Consider the following 18,653-nt stretch of genomic DNA (forward strand, 5'->3'; position numbering starts at 1 on the left):
AGAGAGTCCAAAGAGGCAAGAGGGCTCCTACGGTGAGGAAGGAATAGGCAAGTGGTGATTTCGTTTCATTATTTTAGGAGCCGCTGCTACATAGATACAAAATGCATTTCCCAGGAGTTGTGGGATGCAGCAGATGTCTACTTTTTTCTTTCATGTGACAGTACCACAACTGATATCAATTGTTTGGGCTCTGCGCTAAAGACAGGTAGAAAGGTTGTACAAGGGTTATATTTCTATAATCGTTTATTTGACATAGGTGGCAAGGGTCTCGAGAATCTGGCAGCGGGATGTTAGTGTGTCTTCGTTGACTCGCAGCATGGACTGCTTCACGCACCTCCAGTTCGATCTTGGCCTCAGCGATATCCTGCTCGCTGCCATTGCCGCTGGCAACCTTCTGGGCCTCGGCAATACCAGCGCGGACAGCCTCGGCGCTGAAGTCCTCCAGGGGGTAAGCCTCGGGGGCGTTGATGCTCAGGACAGAGTTGGGCTGGACAGTAGCAAAGCCACCAGATACTATACAGGCGTTCATCAGTCTTGTGTCGTCCGTGGAGTCGCACACTCGGAGGGGTCATGACATACGGAAGAACTGCTTGGCGGGGCCGGACTCCTCAACAACCTCGACCAGGCCGGGCTTGAGCTGCTCAATGGAGGGAACGTGGTTGGCGAGGACACCCATTTCGCCAGACTCTGCGGGGATGTTGACCTGGACGACGTCCTGAGACTTGTAGATGGACTGCAAAGCATTGCGGCAATTAGCACCGAGAACATTTGTCGACTGTCGCATTTCCTCCACACCCGCCCAATCGGATCGCATATTCGGTAAAAGTCGATTTCTCGAGGTGTAGAATTCATACCTGGTGAGGCAGAGCCAAGCTCAGCTTGATCTACAGAAATTTCAGTTAGCGATATATAAATGGCAAGCCTTTGAGGCTCGTTATCCGGAGCATCCTCACCTTGTCAGGGACGGCCTCGGCATATCCTCTCCGCTGGATGGCCACTCGCATGGCTGTAGGGCGAGCTCGGAGGGCCGCACGGGCAACACGGAGGGAGTTCATGGTGACTGTGAGGACGATTGAGTCGTTGCTTGTGGTGAGCTCAATTGAAGTCGCTGGCACGAATCTTTGCCGGACTGCAGTCATTAATTCGGCTAGCGGGAAAACCGCCCGCCGTAGAGCACGTGCCAGTGCACGTGATGATCAACTGACATCTTTGAACAGTTGAGACTCTTGGGAATTGATGATCGTGGGAGTTGATGAATCGTTAAAATACGTTTCTAATTTTATTATATCAAAATGTGGAATTACTCATAATACTGCATGTTCGTACCAGACTCGATTGGATCTCAGGAGGCCTCAATGGTTGGGGAAGAGAATAGATTGCTACTCGTACTGCTTACAGCTTACAGTCGAAGTTTGCGTATAGACTGCATATACTTTGGCGACTCTACATCATCACTTGCAGCGCATCAACGACGATTTGAAGATATCAAGCTCACGGAACTAAATCAATTACCGTATCATCAGGTAAAGCTAATTGCCATACTCATTGAAAGACTAAAAAAAAATTTGCGTTCGCGCGGAAACTCATCCTATAACATACAGCAGGAGCTTTTGATAGACTCGAACTTATTTCAACAAACAACTTCGGGGAATTGGACCGGAGGGGGCGTATCCCGTATGGTTCTACTTGCCACTTGTTTCCTCGCTGTCTAACACATACTTTTCTAGGGGAGTAATTGTCGCCAAAGTGTTACGGCAGTATCCAATGGTAAATTTTAGTACACAGCTAAATCAACGACTCCGAGGAGAATATACTTAGTCATGGCACTGAAAGCACGCCATCTTCACGACATGGATGTGGAATGACGATAGTAACTCTGCCCATAGCTTAGCTTCATGCCATTCTTTCACATAGTATCAGCTCACTTCGTTCGGCAACCGCCTACCACAACCCACAAGTCCAGCCAAATCTATACCATGCCATTCAGCGCACGGGAATGGCACTCTGTCGGGGTGCCACGGGCAGCTGAAAAAGGCCTGGAATCTTGTGTGGCTTTAGCTGTGCCCAAGAGACACAAGTAACGTTGGTTCACCATCCGGAATGGGGTGTAATGGCTTCTCGGGTGGCTATACAGTTTTGACTTTGCCCGCCAAAACTCTCCCCCCCTCAACTCCGTTATCGCTATGCAGCGTTCTACTGCTGTGCCACCCGTCATGTTCCACTGCTTCTGCGACAGCGCGGTATGTCAATTTGCGTGATTCACAAGTGCCAAGAGAAAGGGGTGCCCTCGCGTCAAGTTGCCATTGCTCAAGGCTCGAGGACAAGAGATCTAGACTATGGACATGTCTCAGAGGGATGGATGGAGAGTAGAGTTTGACAAGAGCACGTATAGCCAGCATGTGCGGCCGCTGGTCAATACGGGCCGCCAGCCGCCCCCTTTTATTGATACGAGAGTCTCTCAGAGATTGGGTACGGGAACAAATATGATTTCGTGTCAATGTTTGTCTTCCTAATACATACATATGGGCTTACAGGTATGAGCCAAGCTGTACGGGTATGTAAATGGGGACGAGCTGAGTACGAGCACGGGGTACAACAGCCTCACCTCCAGGGTGGACCAAAAGGGAAAGAAGAAAAAAATCAAGAATCTCGCCGAGGAGGAATTGTCTCCAACCCCAACACTAAGTGCGCCAATTTTTTTCTTCATCTTTTCTTACGAACTTTTTTTTCTCTTTACCCCATCTTCTTAGAGCCCGCTCAACCGCCGTAGACCGGTTGACCTTCGGTGGGTTGCCCCATCGGCGCGGCTTGTTTTGCTAGCGAAAGCGCGAAGGAAAAAAAAATTTAGAACAAATTTTTCCAACAAAAAGAAGCACAGGCTTACACGGTCGAACAAAACTAGCGGGTGGCTTGGACTAAGGAAAAAAAAAGAACGATGGCCAGCTACACTGTGTACTTTGGATTTTTACTATGTCTGCCCCCTTGGGTAAAAGAAACAATAAAACACCCGAGAACAGGCGAGGCCGCTAATTCTGCTTCAGCCAAGTTCAAATCTCCAAGCTTGAGTGAGCTCTTGGACGTGCAACTGTGCTGTAGTACTTGGGGAGCTTTGGTCAAATCTACCTAGCTTCATCGAGGGTGGGCTTCTGATTAATTTGCTCTTGGCTTGTCTCAGTGAAATTTGCCGTCCTGGCCAATCGCCAAAGTGCAATTGACAACATGTATTTTGCGTGTTTACACGTCGTGAGACGATGACTCTTGGAATCTGGTTCATGGCTCAGTCCAGGCCGTCCTGTTTTAAGCTTATACCGAGTAGAATGAGTCAATTGACTGAGAATGCCCATGTCTCGTGGTTGAGCATGACTGTGTCTCTCTCTCTGCATTCATCCGGCTGCTGGTGGGTAGCTACCTTATTTTTCCTTGGACGGCGTGCGAGACAAGCAACAAGCTCTGTCTCATGAACACCTGAATTCAGCATTGAAGCTGTCCACCAGTCAGACATGGCGAGCGAAGTGAGCATCCAAGTTACACAACATAACATAAGCAGCCCAGGCCAGGTTGTAGGAGCCAGAACGGAGGTAATTAACCGTATCAAACTCGCATCGTTGCAGTGCATTAAGGGGACTTCCGTAAAGGGGACCAATTGCTCTTACGGAGCAACCGTTGTTCCCAAGAGTACCAACAAGCAGCGCGGGCGAGTAATTCTGGTACCACGGAATATGACGGAGCTCAAATTATGGATGGTGGCCGAATAGGGCTGTTGACGGTCAGTCCAGACATGCGCGATTGCCATTGGCTCATGCGCGGCCCTGACTCTCACCGCCAAACGGCCAGCCAAGACTGCAGCACGAGTACAGGCAGCAGGAAATGAGTTGAGGCTCTGATGCCTGAGGCTAAAAGGCATTTGGTCTCAACTCAAGGGCTCCCTCTGAGGCCGACGTTAACCCGCCCATCCCACCCCCGTAGGTACAGTACTCGTATGTATTAGGCATGTCCGTGGCTTCAATGTCAACGAATGAGGCGAGAGAAGCCCTTGCTCCCAGCCCAAGCCCCGTACAGTAGCTGAAGGGGCTCAATGTCCATTGGCCGTCTCTTTTACGAAGGGTCCAGTCCTTACCTGCGTCTGGATGCCAGTAGCATGTGCATGGCAATCTATCGCGACGTCGTTGGATCAAGGTACGGCGACGCTTTGGGAAGGCCTCGCATCTAAGGTGTGTGCTAACTTGTGCAGCATGCATGGGCAATTGCGGCCGAACTGCCAACAAGGTGGCATCATTTCCCACAGCCTCCCAGACGGCGGGCTGCGTTTAGTACTCGATGGGCTGCGTGCCGCATTGCTTGCGCATTCTCACACAGGATGCGCCATCCCTTGGCCCAGCCAGCCAGACCAGACCAGACCAGACCCTTTAATTCGTGGCCGTATCGAGCAAGCAGAAAAAGCACGACCAAGAGACGATGCGGGGTTTGTGTTGCAGCCCATTCCATCCATCCATTGAACCGTCCGTGGGGGGTCTTTGAACCACGTTAGCGCAACTGGGTCGACTCGTCGTTTCGAGAGAAAAATTGAAGACTATGAGGGGCGAACCGCGCAAAGCGACGTGGTATCACGGAGCTCTTGGTCGTGTCGGGCTCGACACCTATTCTGGCGTAGAGCTGGCTCCCAATGGCTGCTGACCCGATGGTCGCTGACGAAAAATGCGAGGCCCTCTCTCCTCTCTCCCACCCCCGCGCTGTCTCTCTGCGGTTCGCATTGGATATCCTGTGGCAACAGTTGGGCTCGCATGCTTTGGGTTTGGCACTCTGATGTCTGCTGCTTTTCTTTGTAAGTTGTTGTATGTACGGCGAACTTGTCCACTTTCGGGTTCGGACCACACAACGGCTTCTGTTCAAGCCCTCCTGCCGATCTGAATGTGTTAAGGGCGGATGTGGCGGCGGATTGCAGCTCTCGGAAGGGATCAGCTGCATGCACCGGCTCCGACGGTAGTTTGTGTTCTGTCCTGTTTATTTCCCTTTTTCGTCATGTCGACATACGAGTATGTCCTGGAGGCGCCGAGTGGAATCGCATCTACTGTACTGCGCCATGGGTGTGTGTATCCATCTTCTCTCCTTGTGTCCGGCATACGATACATACTTTGTGCATGCAATGCCCAACTTGCAGCTCTGGCTGAGAGATTACTGCATGCAGCTGAGTGATGAGGTTTGGCTGCTCGGCATGGGCCCCGGAGCATGATACGCGAAGGCAACGTGGTTCCATTGCTGTGTCACTTGCGATTTGCATGCGGCCAACTCGCTGCAACATGGATGGCCATTGATAAGGGGGGGTCGCATTCCAGCAACCTGATCGACCACTTCTAGAGTCATGGCGGCCGTTGCCTCTTTTCCAAATACTACGAGTACATGCTCGAATTCTTTCTTTGCCATTGTTTGACAGACGCTTAGCGTCATGGCGCAGCTTGCTGTGATCGCCGTGTGCGAGGTCCATCCAGCTTGCGCAACATGTCAAATAACGGGCAGCGTGCCACGCGATGACAAGCCGTTGGCGAATCGAATCCCAAGCGTTCCCTTTACTTGTATGTTTGGGGTAAGGAGCAGCTCGTGCATGCAATATCGAAATAGGGCCTCATGCACGTCGGCTTATTACAGCACTAACCCAGCCGAGCCAGCCCGTCCTCCCTACCTTTGTTTTGTGCAAGCGGGATATCCGGGGGGGGGGATGAAGCAGAGTTTCGGGTGGAGCGAGGAAATGCGTGTAAAGGGGTGACTCGCTCAACAGCCTCGGCTCCGTGGAGAACGGAATCAACGGAGTACGGACCTTGAACTTTGATCACTCCGGCTGGAGGACGGAACACGGGCTTCCCACGCTCAAGAGGGCTGGATCGAGGTAGGTCAAGATGCCGGGCAAACACCGGCAAGGCCGAGCCATTGCGAGATGGCCGATGAAGTCTGCGGCTCCAACGGCTAAGAAGGGACTTGCAAAGAGAAGAAGAAAAAAGAAAGAAGAAAAACAGACCCATCAATTCCTTCTCTGTTACAGCTCTTACAGGATGGTGCGGAATTGGAGCTAGTGAGTCGTGTCTACAAAGGTCTGGACTCGACTGTGTGCCACATCTGTGTGGGAGACCAAGACGACCTCACAGCAACTTTTGCGCACTGGAGTCCTTGCCACATCTCTCCGAATGCGGCCGTTTGGATAGTGGCGTTTTCGCGCTTTCGCTTCAACGGCACGATGCGATCAACGCGGACTGTGGAGGGACCTCGGAAATGGCGCTCTGCGAGATACGGGCCGCCCAGGCACCGAGTACTGAGACAGTGCGATTTCAACGACGAGAAGGACATTGTGAAGGCAAAATATTACTGGTGGTTGCGGAGAACGCGTCCGTGCCGAGCAAATCGAAGCTACCGTGAGAGGTGCAGGCTGGCACGGCTTTCACTCGGTTGTGGCCCGAGGCGAGGGTCCCTCACAGTACTCCGTACATACGCCTTACAGTGAAGCGAGATGCATTCATGCTCACACATGCATCTCCTGATTAATGTGATGCCGTTGGTAGCAGCCGAAACGCAATGCTGGGCTTGATTGGATGCTTCTGCCAGCACCTATCAAGATACCAGAGCCTGCCACTCATTGGCCAATTCAGCAAGCAATGCGACTTGGACATCTGATCACGCAGTTGCATTACCTACAAAGTATTTGATGCATCATGACCTGAACTATGGTTACCAATGCTCCCGGATCTGGTTATATGATGGCGCAGAGCTGTTGTTATTCTAGGCGCGGAAGTGAGCCTCGCCTGCTGACGGCTCCCCTGATGGCAATGAGCACCATCCTTGCCGGCCTCAATCATTCTCACGCTTCTGTTGTTCCATCGGCGTTCGAAATGCTACTAAAACGGGCTGACCTTACAGTACCAGCACGGCCCATTTTGCACCGGGGCGGTGAGTTTGGACCAAGGCCATTCCTCTGCCTTGTGAGCGGAGCCCAGCTCTCTCGCTTGGGTGATCCTCTGTGATGGGATGGCGCACAGCAGCACAGCACAGCTTTGCTCCGGGCATGAGATTGAACAAGCACCCCCAGCTCACGCGCCAAATGACCCTGGGAGCGCCGCGCTAAGGGTTCATGTTGGCGCCTTTTTACTATGAGGCAATATCTTGCCCGAAAACAAGGCCCTTGCCTGCCCTCGGCCTAAGAATAGGACGGGATGGGGATAGGATGGAATTGGGGAGCCTAGTGGATTCGTCTCCCGTCATCATGATGCACTAAACCGCTGCATAAAAACAATCTTACGGCTTGTTACGAGTGCAAGCAACGCATCCAATGCCATTCGTTGCTTGGCGCCTGGTGACTCGAACTTCTGGGTGCTTGCTGAGCCTCACATGATGGCAAGTTTTGAGGCTGTTTCCAAATTCCGGCGCCTGAGGCTACTTTTTTTTTTTTTTTTCTTGTTCCCTTGTTGCCCGTTTCTATTCCTGTGCGACCCATGTAATCAGACGTTTAGATTTGCCAAGGAGGATCTGTTTAGCGGTAAGATTTGACGGCTGGGCCAATCCTCGCTTGCCGCTCTTGGTACGGATATACCAGCAAGATGGCGAACATGCCTTACTCGTGCTTTGATGTACGCACATGAGGGAGTGCTCACGAGAGTCAGGTACTTGAGCTACCTACCTACTCCATACATGGCCTCAGGTACCCGAACTGGATCCAATTGGGATGGGGGAGCACTGCTGCAAGTTTGCATTTTGCGGTACAGCGCAGCACAGCACGCACGCCCTCGTATCCTCGTATCCATCTAGGACATTTCTGCTGGGACGGAGAGAAACAGCAATGTCTTGTATGATATATGCTTAACACGAATAGCGCAGAGCCAGGGCGGCGAGGCAGTTAAGCGACAATCCTGTGAGACATTTGGCGTCCAGCCCCAAGGACGAGGCAAGCGGAAATTTGCAAGGTACAGTACGGAGCAAATGTCACAGGCTGCATGTAACGGGAACATGTACCGCCGGTGCTCGGGAGCCGCTACGGAGCAAATATGGATGAGAAAGACGGAGTAGCGTGATTGCAACATCGATACACATGGTGCTAGTCATGCGAAGCTGAGATCTCCATGGGAAAAGCTGCCTGCTCCTTTTGCTCTCGTGCAGCCTGTGCGCGCACCCCTGACAAGGGCATCGACGCTTTTATCGTGCTTGTACACTGGCAGCTGTGTGCTGAAATGCAGATGCGAGCGGGGAAGCGAGCGGCACATGGAGGAGGAAACGGAAACGCTTCGCCTCCCCTTGTTGTTTGTTGTTTCGCCTGTCTGAACAACCCAAGGTGGTTTGACGCTGTACTGCAAGTGGGAGCATTGAGAGTGCGGTATACACAGCACAGTATTGTTACTGTACATGTTGGCCATTGGATCGCTAATGTTCTCTTCCCCCTTTGATCCCCCCCTCCATCTCCATCTCTGTCTCTTTAATGAATTGATTGATCAACTGGCGGGTTTGCCTCTTTTTTTTTTTTTCTCCATGGAAGATGATGTGGATGGCAAGCAATCATCAGCTCACCCTCCCTCCCGGATGCCCTATTGCAGTCGAGCTCGATGCGCCATGCGTTCGCCCAGGCAAAATCGAGCCCGTTTGGCCGCACCATGACGACAGCGGGCTTCTTTGTGGCTAGCGGCTGGGGCTAGTTGGCTGGCTTCGGCCGGCCGATCGCTGCTTCGCCAATTTTCTGCGTCCAGCGCGGGCTTGAGAAATTTCATTGCAGGTCGGGTGCGCTCAATTGATGACTGTGACCCGCACGGCGTTGGCAGCACAGCACAGCTCAAGCTTGGTGGATGGCTGGCGCGCAAAGGCCCTGGAACGGGTGCTGCCAGTCCGCTACAGTACAATCCAGTACAGGCACTAACAGCGCTGGCCATTCGCCGGCTGGAGCCCTGCAGCCAGCGAATCGAGGCGGCGCTCAGCCACGCCATGCCGAAAGAGAGCGAGTGGAAAGACCCAGCCCAGCCAGAGGAGAGACGAAGGGGGTAAAAAAAAAAAAAGAAAAAGCAAGCGCCTGGAACAGAACACACTGGCCGCGGCGAAAATCAAACTTGCCCAGCGCCAAGGAAAAACCACTCAGTGGCTCCCGTCCTCTTGCTGGGCAATTTGCGAACCCCCCCTAAAGTCTTGCGTGCACCCCCTTCTCAGAAGCCCCCACACGGTTCTGTAACTTGTCAACTGTTTTGCTCAGGTCTGGTCTGGTGCTTTTTTGTGCTTGTGCTTGTGCTTGTGCTTGTGACTGAATGTGTGCAATCCAATCCCACCGTGCTCGTGCCCGCTCCCAAGCTGCGGCGCCCGCACACTGTCTACACTGTGTCCCCCCCAGGCGCCATTGCTCATCTGCAGTCCAGAATGATGCTGGTCCTGAGCGGCACGAGGCACTAAAACAGGATGGTCAGGCACGTGCAGCGATCGGCCTCGCACTGTATGGGCTTCCATTATTCTGGGGCTTTCTCTCCATCCCCAGTCCCCGTTTTTTGCATTTTGTACTCCGTACGAGAATGAAGGGTGGATGGATGCTTTTGTGCTAGTCTGCAGTGGCGGCAGATCAGCTATTATCCCTCACCAGTTTTCGGGTTCGCCAGTCGTTCTGCCGCCGGCCTGTTTTTTTTCTTCTTCCCTCTTCTTCTCTTTCCACTGTGTGCGTGGCGGCCTCTGGTCTTTTTCTCTCGCCGTTTCTCCTCTCGCTCCGGCATCGTTCCAAGACAGAAAGGATTGCGCCAAGCACGCGGATTCGAGCACGGGCAGCGCTGTCTCAGACGTCTGTCTCGCCTTGTTCTTGTCCAAATCCAAAAATCCAAAGATCCAAATCCAAATCCATCTCCCAGACATCGCAGATCCCTGCATCGGCGTCTACGTCCACGCCTCGTCACACCCCTACCGACCTCCCGGCTTCTGTCGTGTCAGGTCCGCCACGCCACATCTGGACGGACGTCATCCGGAATCTGCCAAGAAGGGCTCCTCTATTGCTATAACCGCACACCCGCAACTGCAAGACCCTTTTTTGTCGTTGCTTTGCGTTGATTCGACCTGCGAGCCTGCCCCCCCCGGATCACCACACTGCGCTGCTTAAAGTGGACTGGCCTTCTCGCCCGCCTCAAACACTCTTATACCACACGCCCGGGCCCCGAAAAGGCTTCTTAGTCCTTTTCACATCCACTACCTTTGCTCCGACTCTTTGGTATTGATCATGTTGGTTTTGATGTTATAGCATCGTCGTCCTCAGGGACATATTTTTGTTACGAGACCTTGTTCTCGCCCCGGCTGCAAGCTTCGTGTCGGCTTACACGCTTCGCCCTGCTACGACACAATCCTCCAACCCCTCTCGAGTTGAGCCACCTTCAAACTCTTTTGTCGATTGCTTCCTTGTCCTGCTTTAAAGCAGTTTCGGAACGTTGCAACGACTTCTTTGTTGCTCTACCTGGACCTCTTTTTTTTCTCGACCCGGAGCTCAAATCAACCGCCTGCTTGAAATTCACTCACCACCACCACCGCCACCTCAAAAGTCCTAATGCCTACAATATCGATCATGGCAACTCTTCCTTCAACGTCACAAGCCCCCGAGTGGGCGATACAAGGTTCAGATCTCGTCGAGGACCTTGACGAACCCCCAGAACTCAGGCTGTACATGCCCACGCCCAAGCCTCTGCCTTTCCAGAGAGCGCCGGTCCGCCCACAACAGGTCGCATCCTCGCTACTGACCCAGGCCATCTTGGGACAGTCTGATGAGGAGGACGGCCACATCTTTCACCCTTCCAAAACCTACAGCCGGCGCCGCCGTTCCATGGTCAGCAATGCTAGTATTGCTTCCACCGCTGATTTGACCAGCGATACTGGTCTCACCAGCCCTTCCCGAACCAATACTCCCAGCCCACCTCTCCCAGACCTCTCAACGCTTCGTCTTCGCCACGGCGCTGCTGACCAGAAGCCTGGCTTCCTAGCCAGCTTCTTCGGTGCCAGGAAAGTGGAGGAGCCCGTTGTCCAAGAAGCTCCTCGAAAGCGATGCATCCAGTTTGCCTGTGCCGCCAAGCCTCAGGCTCAGCCACAGGCCGTTCCTGTTGCTGCTTCGTCAGCTGCCTCTCCCCCTGCGCTCAAGACCCCCCTGGCGCAGGAACCGCCAAAGCGCTGCATCAAGTTTGCCTGCACAGCTCGCCCGTCTTCCGCACAGAAGACTTCACCCAAGCCCTACGAGCCCTCCACTCCCAAGCGGAGCATGACTCATCCCGTCCCCATCTCTCCTCGACTCGTGCCTGCTCAGCAGGAGTCTGGCAAGGCCTCGCTTGTTCGACCTCGATTCCTTCGTGCTTCATCAACGGAGCTCATCAGGGACGCATCTCAGTTCCACGAGTTTGCCAGTGGCATGGCTCGCGAGGACGACTGGATCCGACAAGAGGACTCCACTCAGACCAAGCTTACCATTTCGGATACCCTGGTCAAGGAGAACCTGTTTCGTCGTCTGGGAGCTGAAGCCGAAGAGGAGGCTGAGATGGAGGAACGAGAGGAAGATGAGGCCGAGACTGCCATGGATGACGAAGATGAAGAAGATGACGAAGACGAGGATGAGGATGATGAGCTTGATGTCTTGGATATGGAGGAGGATGAAGATGAAGATGAAGATGAGGATGAGGATGACGAGGATGACGAGGATGACGAAGCGGACGACGGCTCCGACGGCTACCACACTGATGAGGAAACTGGCTTCGCTGATTCCGATGAGGATGATGACGGGGACGAAAACATGATCCTGTGGACGCCGGGCCGTGCCCCATCTGTCCCACGCCAGGTCACCCCCCGCTTGGCTCGTCGACTCTCGTTGACTGAGCAGTCGGATTCTTCCATTGGCTCCAGACGCAGCCCTCGTCGATCCGTCAAGGCTCGCCCCATCGGACCTCAAGTCGAGGCTCCGGACCTGCCAGATAGTACCGACTTCGTATGCGGCACTCTGGACGAGGACCGACCCGTTGAAGACGCCTACCTCTCATGCCTCGCCGCTCGCAGAAACGAGAAGCTGCGCATTATCCCTCAAGACATTGACCCTAGCTTCCCGGCTTCGGACCTTGACGAGGAGGATGATGAGGATGTCTATGTGGCTGCTGCTGACAGCGACGATCATCCTTGGGTCCACGGCGCCATGGAGGATCTCGATATGGAGACGGACCGTGCTCGAAGGAGGCGCAAGAACGCCAATCCATCTCCCCGACGATTCCGTTCTCCCCCTCCCAAGCGACGCGGCTCTCCCGCCCCCAAGCCTCGCGCTCGCTCTCCTAAGCCTCTTTTTGACCGCCAGTCGCCTCGTCGAGCCCGTTCCCCGGCTCCCAAGGCTGTGGCCATTGCCACTCCCATACAGACTCCCCGACAGGGTGCGCACACCAAGTTTCAACTGGCTGGCCGCCCCGGTCTCACCCAGACCAAGTCCCTGCCTAGACCTGCAGCCATCTTCCGCCATCAGAAGCAGCCCAAGGGCTCAAAAACCTCCTCTGACACTGATGGACACATTCGCAGTGCCATTGACATCGTCAAGGGCCTTGAGAAGAAGCGCCTGCGCCGCAAGGAAAAGTTCTTCCAGAAGTATTGCGATCGCGCCCGACGTGGGCAGATCCCTGAGCGCAAGCCGCTTCCTGGCCTCGGCGCCGAACGCATGCGAGAACTTGGGTTGCTCATGGCGGGTAAGAAGGACCCGGGCAACTACGTTCTCTCGTGCTAGAGGAGAAAAAGTTTTTACTTTCTGATGGTCTTGGCCACTGTTGCATTTTCAACGGATGGAAATGAGACACGCATCGGAGAGGAGTTGAGCATTCAATAGGCTTGGGTTCCACAGTCCCGTCCTATTAGACCAGCGTCCAATCTTCTTTCTTTTGTCCCCTTTTCTTTTTCCTTGACGATTTTCACGACTTTTCTATTTTATATAATTACATGATTTTTCTCGGAGATTTGCCTCTTTTTGATAGGCGGCTCCTGTACATAACGATATTTATACTTGATCATCTTGTCATTTCCCTCTTATCAGCGGAAAGCAAGCAAACTGAAGACAGTACAACCAATGGACCCAGGGCGGGAAGGCTTTTTTTGCCTGCTTTTTGGATACAACCATGAGGCGCATTGGGATGCGGGTTCTCAGCTGGCGTTGGAGGCAGACACTTGAATGCTGTCGGCATTATTACTAGATACCTTAGTAATACTGAATCTGAAAAGATTACAACTCAAAAACTGATTTCGCTCATAATGATAATGTTGTGACTGTTTCAGTGAGTGACAAAAGGGATGCTCTCAAGCCACGTAATCCGTAGAGGTGAACCCAGTTTGGATCGATCTACGCCACGTATGTTGATCTATTGAAAAGGCCAGAATAGATTGAGCAGGGAAACCCAAAAGAACACATCGTCACGAAATGTAATTTTAACCGATGTATGCCGGAAAATAATATATGATATATATATATATATATATCTTGTAGAATACGATGGAGATGCGGATTCCTCACTGCAGTGGTTTGCCAACAAAATATACCTTCCGACTGCGCAGAATTGCCACCATCTCACAAGTCGCAGAGTTTGGTGCCTGAGCAACAAGGCACGTCACGTGTTCTCGTCCCTTGCCTTCCATACAGGCGGTAAAACACATGATTGTCCTTTCCGATCCCATTCTAGCCTGCGTCGACATCATCACACTTCCAACTTCTTTTGCTTGTTCCTTTTTTGTCTTCCTCTTCTCCCCCTTGCACCCATCGAGGCTCCGAGATACCGACAAGTACAAACACCCTGTTGGCTTCGCAATCAATCGCCCACCATGTGGATTGTTAACTGGTGTATGTATTCCGTCCTTGGGTCTTATTTTGATCCCGCCGCTTTTCTGCTATGCAACTCTCTTGCATAGGGCGGCGACGACAACGCGGAGGCTGACGTTTTTTCCCTTGGTCTCTCGGTCTAGTCTACGATGTTTTGTCGTCTTTGGGCTTGCTCAACAAACACGCCAAGCTGCTCTTCCTGGGTCTCGACAATGCCGGAAAGACCACGTTGCTTCACATGCTCAAGGTATGTCGCCGATAAGAGAGACCGGGGGTGAGAAAAGAGACCATGGCGCAACACGCACACGTGCTTCTGCGGCGGATGGGCTGTTGCGCACATGGTCGATTCCTACGACACAGAATACGGGACCGAACTGCGAGGGATACGATATTCTAACGTGACGTTCGGATTTCTTGTAGAACGACCGAGTTGCTATCCTGCAACCTACTCTCCACCCTAGTAAGTTTTCCGCTCCCGCCGCGGGGTTTGCATGCATGAGGGCCTTGATCGTTCTGACACACCTGCAGCTTCTGAGGAACTCGCCATTGGCAACGTTCGATTCAACACTTTCGATTTGGGCGGTCACCAGCAAGGTATGTCTATTATTTAACTTTAATTGTTTAGTTTTGTCTCCCTTGCAACTTTCAACCCCACCATTGGGAGCCCCCCTTTGGGTATCACGCGTATACTTACCATATTGCCTGTCTACCAGCCCGTCGTATCTGGAGAGATTACTTCCCCGACGTCAACGGCGTCGTCTTCCTTGTCGACGCCAAGGACCACGAGCGATTCCCCGAGGCTAAGGCCGAGCTCGACGCCCTTTTGGCTATGGAGGAGCTTTCCAAGGTTCCCTTTGTGATCCTGGGCAACAAGATCGACCACCCCGACGCCGTTTCCGAGGACGAGCTGAGACACCAACTGGGCCTGTACCAGACGACCGGAAAGGGCCGGATGCAGCTGGAGGGTATCCGACCTATCGAGCTCTTCATGTGCTCCGTGGTTATGCGACAGGGTTACGGCGATGGTATCAGGTGGCTGTCCCAATACGTTTAAAAAGAGATGGAGGGTCATTCGTGATGGGAACGAGAGGAAGGGGGGCCACCGGACTCATGAGTCGTGGCTCAGTGACGATTCGATTTGAGAAACCGAGGAGGTCAAGAGGCGTTGGGTCATGAGTTGATTTATGAGACTCAGCATTCTCTTTTTAGGCGAAACTTTTTTTTTTAATTGTGAAATTTATACAGTACCCCGTTGCTTGATTTTACGTGGAGACTTTTCCCTCATTCTGGTGCAATTAATGGTTTGTGAGGGTAAAAGATGATGGAGATAGAGACGTTGCACCATGGGGGGGATCATTGAAGTAGGCATTTCTTTTCTGGGTAGAATTAAGCTATGATATGATGGTTATTAACCTTTTAGCTTTCAACAGCCAACGACGAGGGTGAATACAGGCGATATGCTTTATTCTAGTGTCTGCTACCATTCCAACATTTCCCTAGCATCTGCTGCTATGGCTATAGCAACCCCAATATCAAATGTCCAACAAGACTCGGAGAAAAACCAAGAAAATATAAGTAAAATAAAATAAAGCGTCGCACGCTTTCAACAAAAAGTGAGAGAAATCAAAACCAAAATAAAAAAAATAGAAAATATCCTGCTTTCATTCATTTGTATCATACAACGTTAGGTTGTTGTCGTATATAGAAAAAAACAATAAAAACAATAAAAAATAACGACCCGGGCAATATTACAAAATCCGACATTAACTTGTTCCTCTTTCCTTGTTTCCTTGTTTCCCCCCTTCTCTTCCACTTCCTTTCCTTCGACCAGCGCGCAAAGGGGGTATATATGTAAATGATGATGATGTTGATGTTGTTGTGTATATATATAAATGTATGGCGATTTGGATGAGCTGTGTGATGGGCGGACAGCTGTGGATAAAAAGATATAGTAGCCAATGATTATGCAAAAAAAATGATAAGAAATGTCTCAAAAAAGTGCAGATGCTATGCTATGCTTGCTTGCTTGCTATGCGTCTTCCTCCTCCTCCTCCTCCTCCTCTTCGTCGTGGTGCTCTTCCTCGTCTTCTTCATGTGTGGGGGTATCAAATGTTTTCAGCCAGTCATTCGCGTACTGAAGGTGTTCTCTCATGCTTGATATCATGTGATATAGTTCGTTCTTCAAGTCTTCTTGTGAGCCCAAGCCTTGAAGAACATTTGGCGAGGGGGCATTGGGAAGGGGCGGGAGGGAAAGCATCATGGAATTCCGAGCACTCGTCATGATCCCCAGACCAGATGATTCCCACGCAATGTTTGGCCGTTCGTCAGGGGTCGTAGGCGTGCTCTGCAGGTCGCTCAATTGCCGTGTGAGGGAAGGGACAGACTCCATGTCATCATCTATGTATAGAGAGGGCTCTCTTGTGTTCGTTTCCGCCTCGGTTTCAAGTTCCAGGTCAAAGGACAGAGATCCGTGGACCGAGTCGGACGATCGCACATGCGAGCTTGGCACAAAGGAACCAGGGGCACTGTACCCCCCGTCGTCTGCCAAAGAGGCATCGAGATCAATAAGACTCATGGCCGAGTCCCGATTCGTCGAGGCGCCCATGTCGTCAAATTGAGGCGGATGAGATGCGTGTGCGTCACCAGAGTAATCCTCGTTATCGCTATAGTTGTCTGGGTTGGGCGTAAAGGTGGCCGATCTGGGCGTCATGGCTGGAAAACTCCACTCCTGAGTGTCGCGTTTGGCTGTGGGAAACGTCCACTCCTGCGTGCTTCGCTTGTCCTCTGAAGGGAAGCTCCATTCCTGCGTCTTTCGCTTCTCCGAGGTTGGAAATTTCCACTCTTGGGTGTCGCGTTTGGCTGTGGGAAAGGACCACTCCTGTGTATCCCGCTTGTCTGAAGTGGGAAATGACCATTCCTGAGTGGCGCGTTTGGCTGGAAAGTCCCAGTCTTGAGTCTTGCGGCGCTCGTCAACGGATCCGCTCAAGTCAATCGAGATGGGCCGGGTGGCTGGCTTGATTGTCTCCTCGTCAAGGTTGGGCGTCGCCGGGGTGTCGTCAAACGCAAGGTCAAGATCGATCAACGACTCGCGAGCCGGCGCTGCCGGTTCTGATTTGAGCTCTGGCTTTGGTTTCTTCTGGGAGGATGGCGGCGGGGCCGAAGTTGGAGGTGGCATCGGTATTCTGCCATACCAGGCTCGCGAGTTGTCGCCATAGTTGGTGATTGTATACGGATCAAACACCTTTTCCAGAGGCGCCTTGAGCTCCTTCATGGTTGGCGGTGGACGCCTGCGGCGGCGTTGCATTGGCCTTGCCGTGTTCTCGGGGCTCGAGGCAACGCTGGGGTAGTACTCGGGAGCGGCACGCGGCTTGGCCGTGTTTTGGAACATGAGCTCATCCACCTCGTCGAAGTTTCCAAAGTCCCAGCCGCTCTGGCGGACCGGAGATCGGTCCCTGCGCGGTCCCTGAGCGCCGCCGGCCGAGAAGAGAGACTGCCTGCTGCCACCCTGAGACTCCCAGTGCTTATAATCGGCCACCAGCTTGGAAAGAGAGACGGTTGGATATCTGTCCTGCGTGTTGAAGATGTAGGGGTGTCGTTGGATCTCCTCTATGGGCGGCCGTCGCTTGGGGTCCTCCACCAGGCAGAAGGCGATGAGGTTCTTGAGGTTGTCAGAGAACTTGTCGCCCTGCAGACGCGGGCGATGCTGCTTGAGGTAGGCGCCAAACTGCTGGATGTTGATCCTGGCGGTAGCGTTTGGCGGCAGGCCGTTGGCGATCTCGTAGGCCATGGACCCAAAGGCCCAGATGTCGACCTCGATGCCGTAGGCGACATGGGGGTCGAAGAGCTCCGGGGCCATCCAGTGCAGGGTGCCGGTGATGGTGCTGCGCTTGTCGAACTTGGTCTCCATGATGCCGGCGACGCCAAAGTCGCACAGCTGCACGCCGCCCGCCTCGGTGACGAGCACGTTGGCGCACTTGATGTCGCGGTGGATGATGCCCTGCTTGTGCACCCAGAACAGCGCCTCGGCCACCTCGCGTAGGATCGGGATGATCCAGCGCTCTGCTAGGCCGCTCGTGGGCCGCATCAGGGACGCGACGCTGCCGCCGGCGCAGTACTCGGTCACCATCCAGACGGCCTGGCCGACCAGCTGGGTGTCGACGACGGCGTTGACGTTGCGGGCGCCGCTGTTGCTCAGCAGCTTGAGCGTGTTGACCTCCTTGATGATGTCGCCAAAGGTATCGGCCGCGCCCGGCGAGATGCCGTCGCCCTCCTCGATGCTGATGACCTTGACGGCCACCAGCTGGCTCGTCTTGGTGCCCACGGCCTTGTACACGCGCCCGAAGCTGCCCTTGCCGATGAGCTCCAGCAGCTTGTAGGGCGGCACCTCGCGGCCGGCCTCGGCGCACTCGTGCACCACGATGGCCTGGGCGGCACGAGCATCTTCAATGGCCTTGTGCTTGGTGGCCGAGTAGTTTGGCGCTGACGAGAAGCCGTTGGGGAGGCTGCCGGCATGGGGGTACTGCATGATACCGGCCGGCGCTGAGGTGGTCAATATCGTCGGGTCGCTTCGTCCGTGTCGTTACGTTATAGGGGTTCCAGCTGTCTCGGTCCCCTAGAGCCTAGCCGGGCTCAGCGTGCCACGGGTGCTGTAGCGTAGCGGCTGGAGCGGCCACAGCGGTCGAGTCGCAGTACGGCTCGCGAGTTGAGCTAGGCTGCTGCGCCGAGCGGTTGGATCAGCGAGTCTAAAAGGGCCAGTCCGAGTCCAGTCCAGTCACGCGAGTGCCAGTACCTGTAAGCTGCTTCCACCGGCCTCTTCCTCTCTCACACTCTCTCAGCGGGAGACTGGCGG

At 53.4% G+C, this 18,653-nt stretch overlaps 5 protein-coding genes across 5 annotated transcripts; 3 read left to right on the forward strand and 2 right to left on the reverse strand.

Annotated features, from left to right (window-relative positions):
• Window positions 1-243: 243 nt before the first annotated feature.
• Triagg1_10639 (uncharacterized protein) lies at window positions 244-1,055 on the reverse strand (the record flags this gene model as incomplete). Its single annotated transcript, XM_062894733.1, has 5 exons — window positions 244-276; window positions 335-513; window positions 580-733; window positions 855-884; window positions 954-1,055. The coding sequence occupies 5 exons, from the start codon at window positions 1,053-1,055 to the stop codon at window positions 244-246; spliced, it is 498 nt and encodes a 165-aa protein (XP_062750386.1).
• Window positions 1,056-8,576: 7,521 nt separating this feature from the next.
• On the forward strand, window positions 8,577-9,009 carry Triagg1_10640 (uncharacterized protein; the record flags this gene model as incomplete). The annotated part of the gene is made up of 2 exons (XM_062894734.1): window positions 8,577-8,665; window positions 8,718-9,009. The coding sequence occupies 2 exons, from the start codon at window positions 8,577-8,579 to the stop codon at window positions 9,007-9,009; spliced, it is 381 nt and encodes a 126-aa protein (XP_062750387.1).
• Window positions 9,010-10,549: 1,540 nt separating this feature from the next.
• Triagg1_10641 (uncharacterized protein) lies at window positions 10,550-12,724 on the forward strand (the record flags this gene model as incomplete). The annotated part of the gene is made up of 1 exon (XM_062894735.1): window positions 10,550-12,724. One exon carries the CDS (start codon window positions 10,550-10,552, stop codon window positions 12,722-12,724), a length of 2,175 nt encoding a protein of 724 aa, XP_062750388.1.
• Window positions 12,725-13,806: 1,082 nt separating this feature from the next.
• Triagg1_10642 (uncharacterized protein) lies at window positions 13,807-14,858 on the forward strand (the record flags this gene model as incomplete). The annotated part of the gene is made up of 5 exons (XM_062894736.1): window positions 13,807-13,825; window positions 13,948-14,051; window positions 14,225-14,264; window positions 14,333-14,398; window positions 14,518-14,858. 5 exons carry the CDS (start codon window positions 13,807-13,809, stop codon window positions 14,856-14,858), a joined length of 570 nt encoding a protein of 189 aa, XP_062750389.1.
• Window positions 14,859-15,833: 975 nt separating this feature from the next.
• On the reverse strand, window positions 15,834-18,329 carry Triagg1_10643 (uncharacterized protein; the record flags this gene model as incomplete). Its single annotated transcript, XM_062894737.1, has 1 exon — window positions 15,834-18,329. The coding sequence occupies one exon, from the start codon at window positions 18,327-18,329 to the stop codon at window positions 15,834-15,836; it is 2,496 nt and encodes an 831-aa protein (XP_062750390.1).
• Window positions 18,330-18,653: the final 324 nt, after the last annotated feature.

The sequence above is a fragment of the Trichoderma aggressivum genome (genome assembly GCF_033847375.1).
Source record: "Trichoderma aggressivum f. europaeum strain CBS 100526 chromosome Unknown scaffold_079, whole genome shotgun sequence".
Taxonomy (NCBI): domain Eukaryota; kingdom Fungi; phylum Ascomycota; class Sordariomycetes; order Hypocreales; family Hypocreaceae; genus Trichoderma; species Trichoderma aggressivum.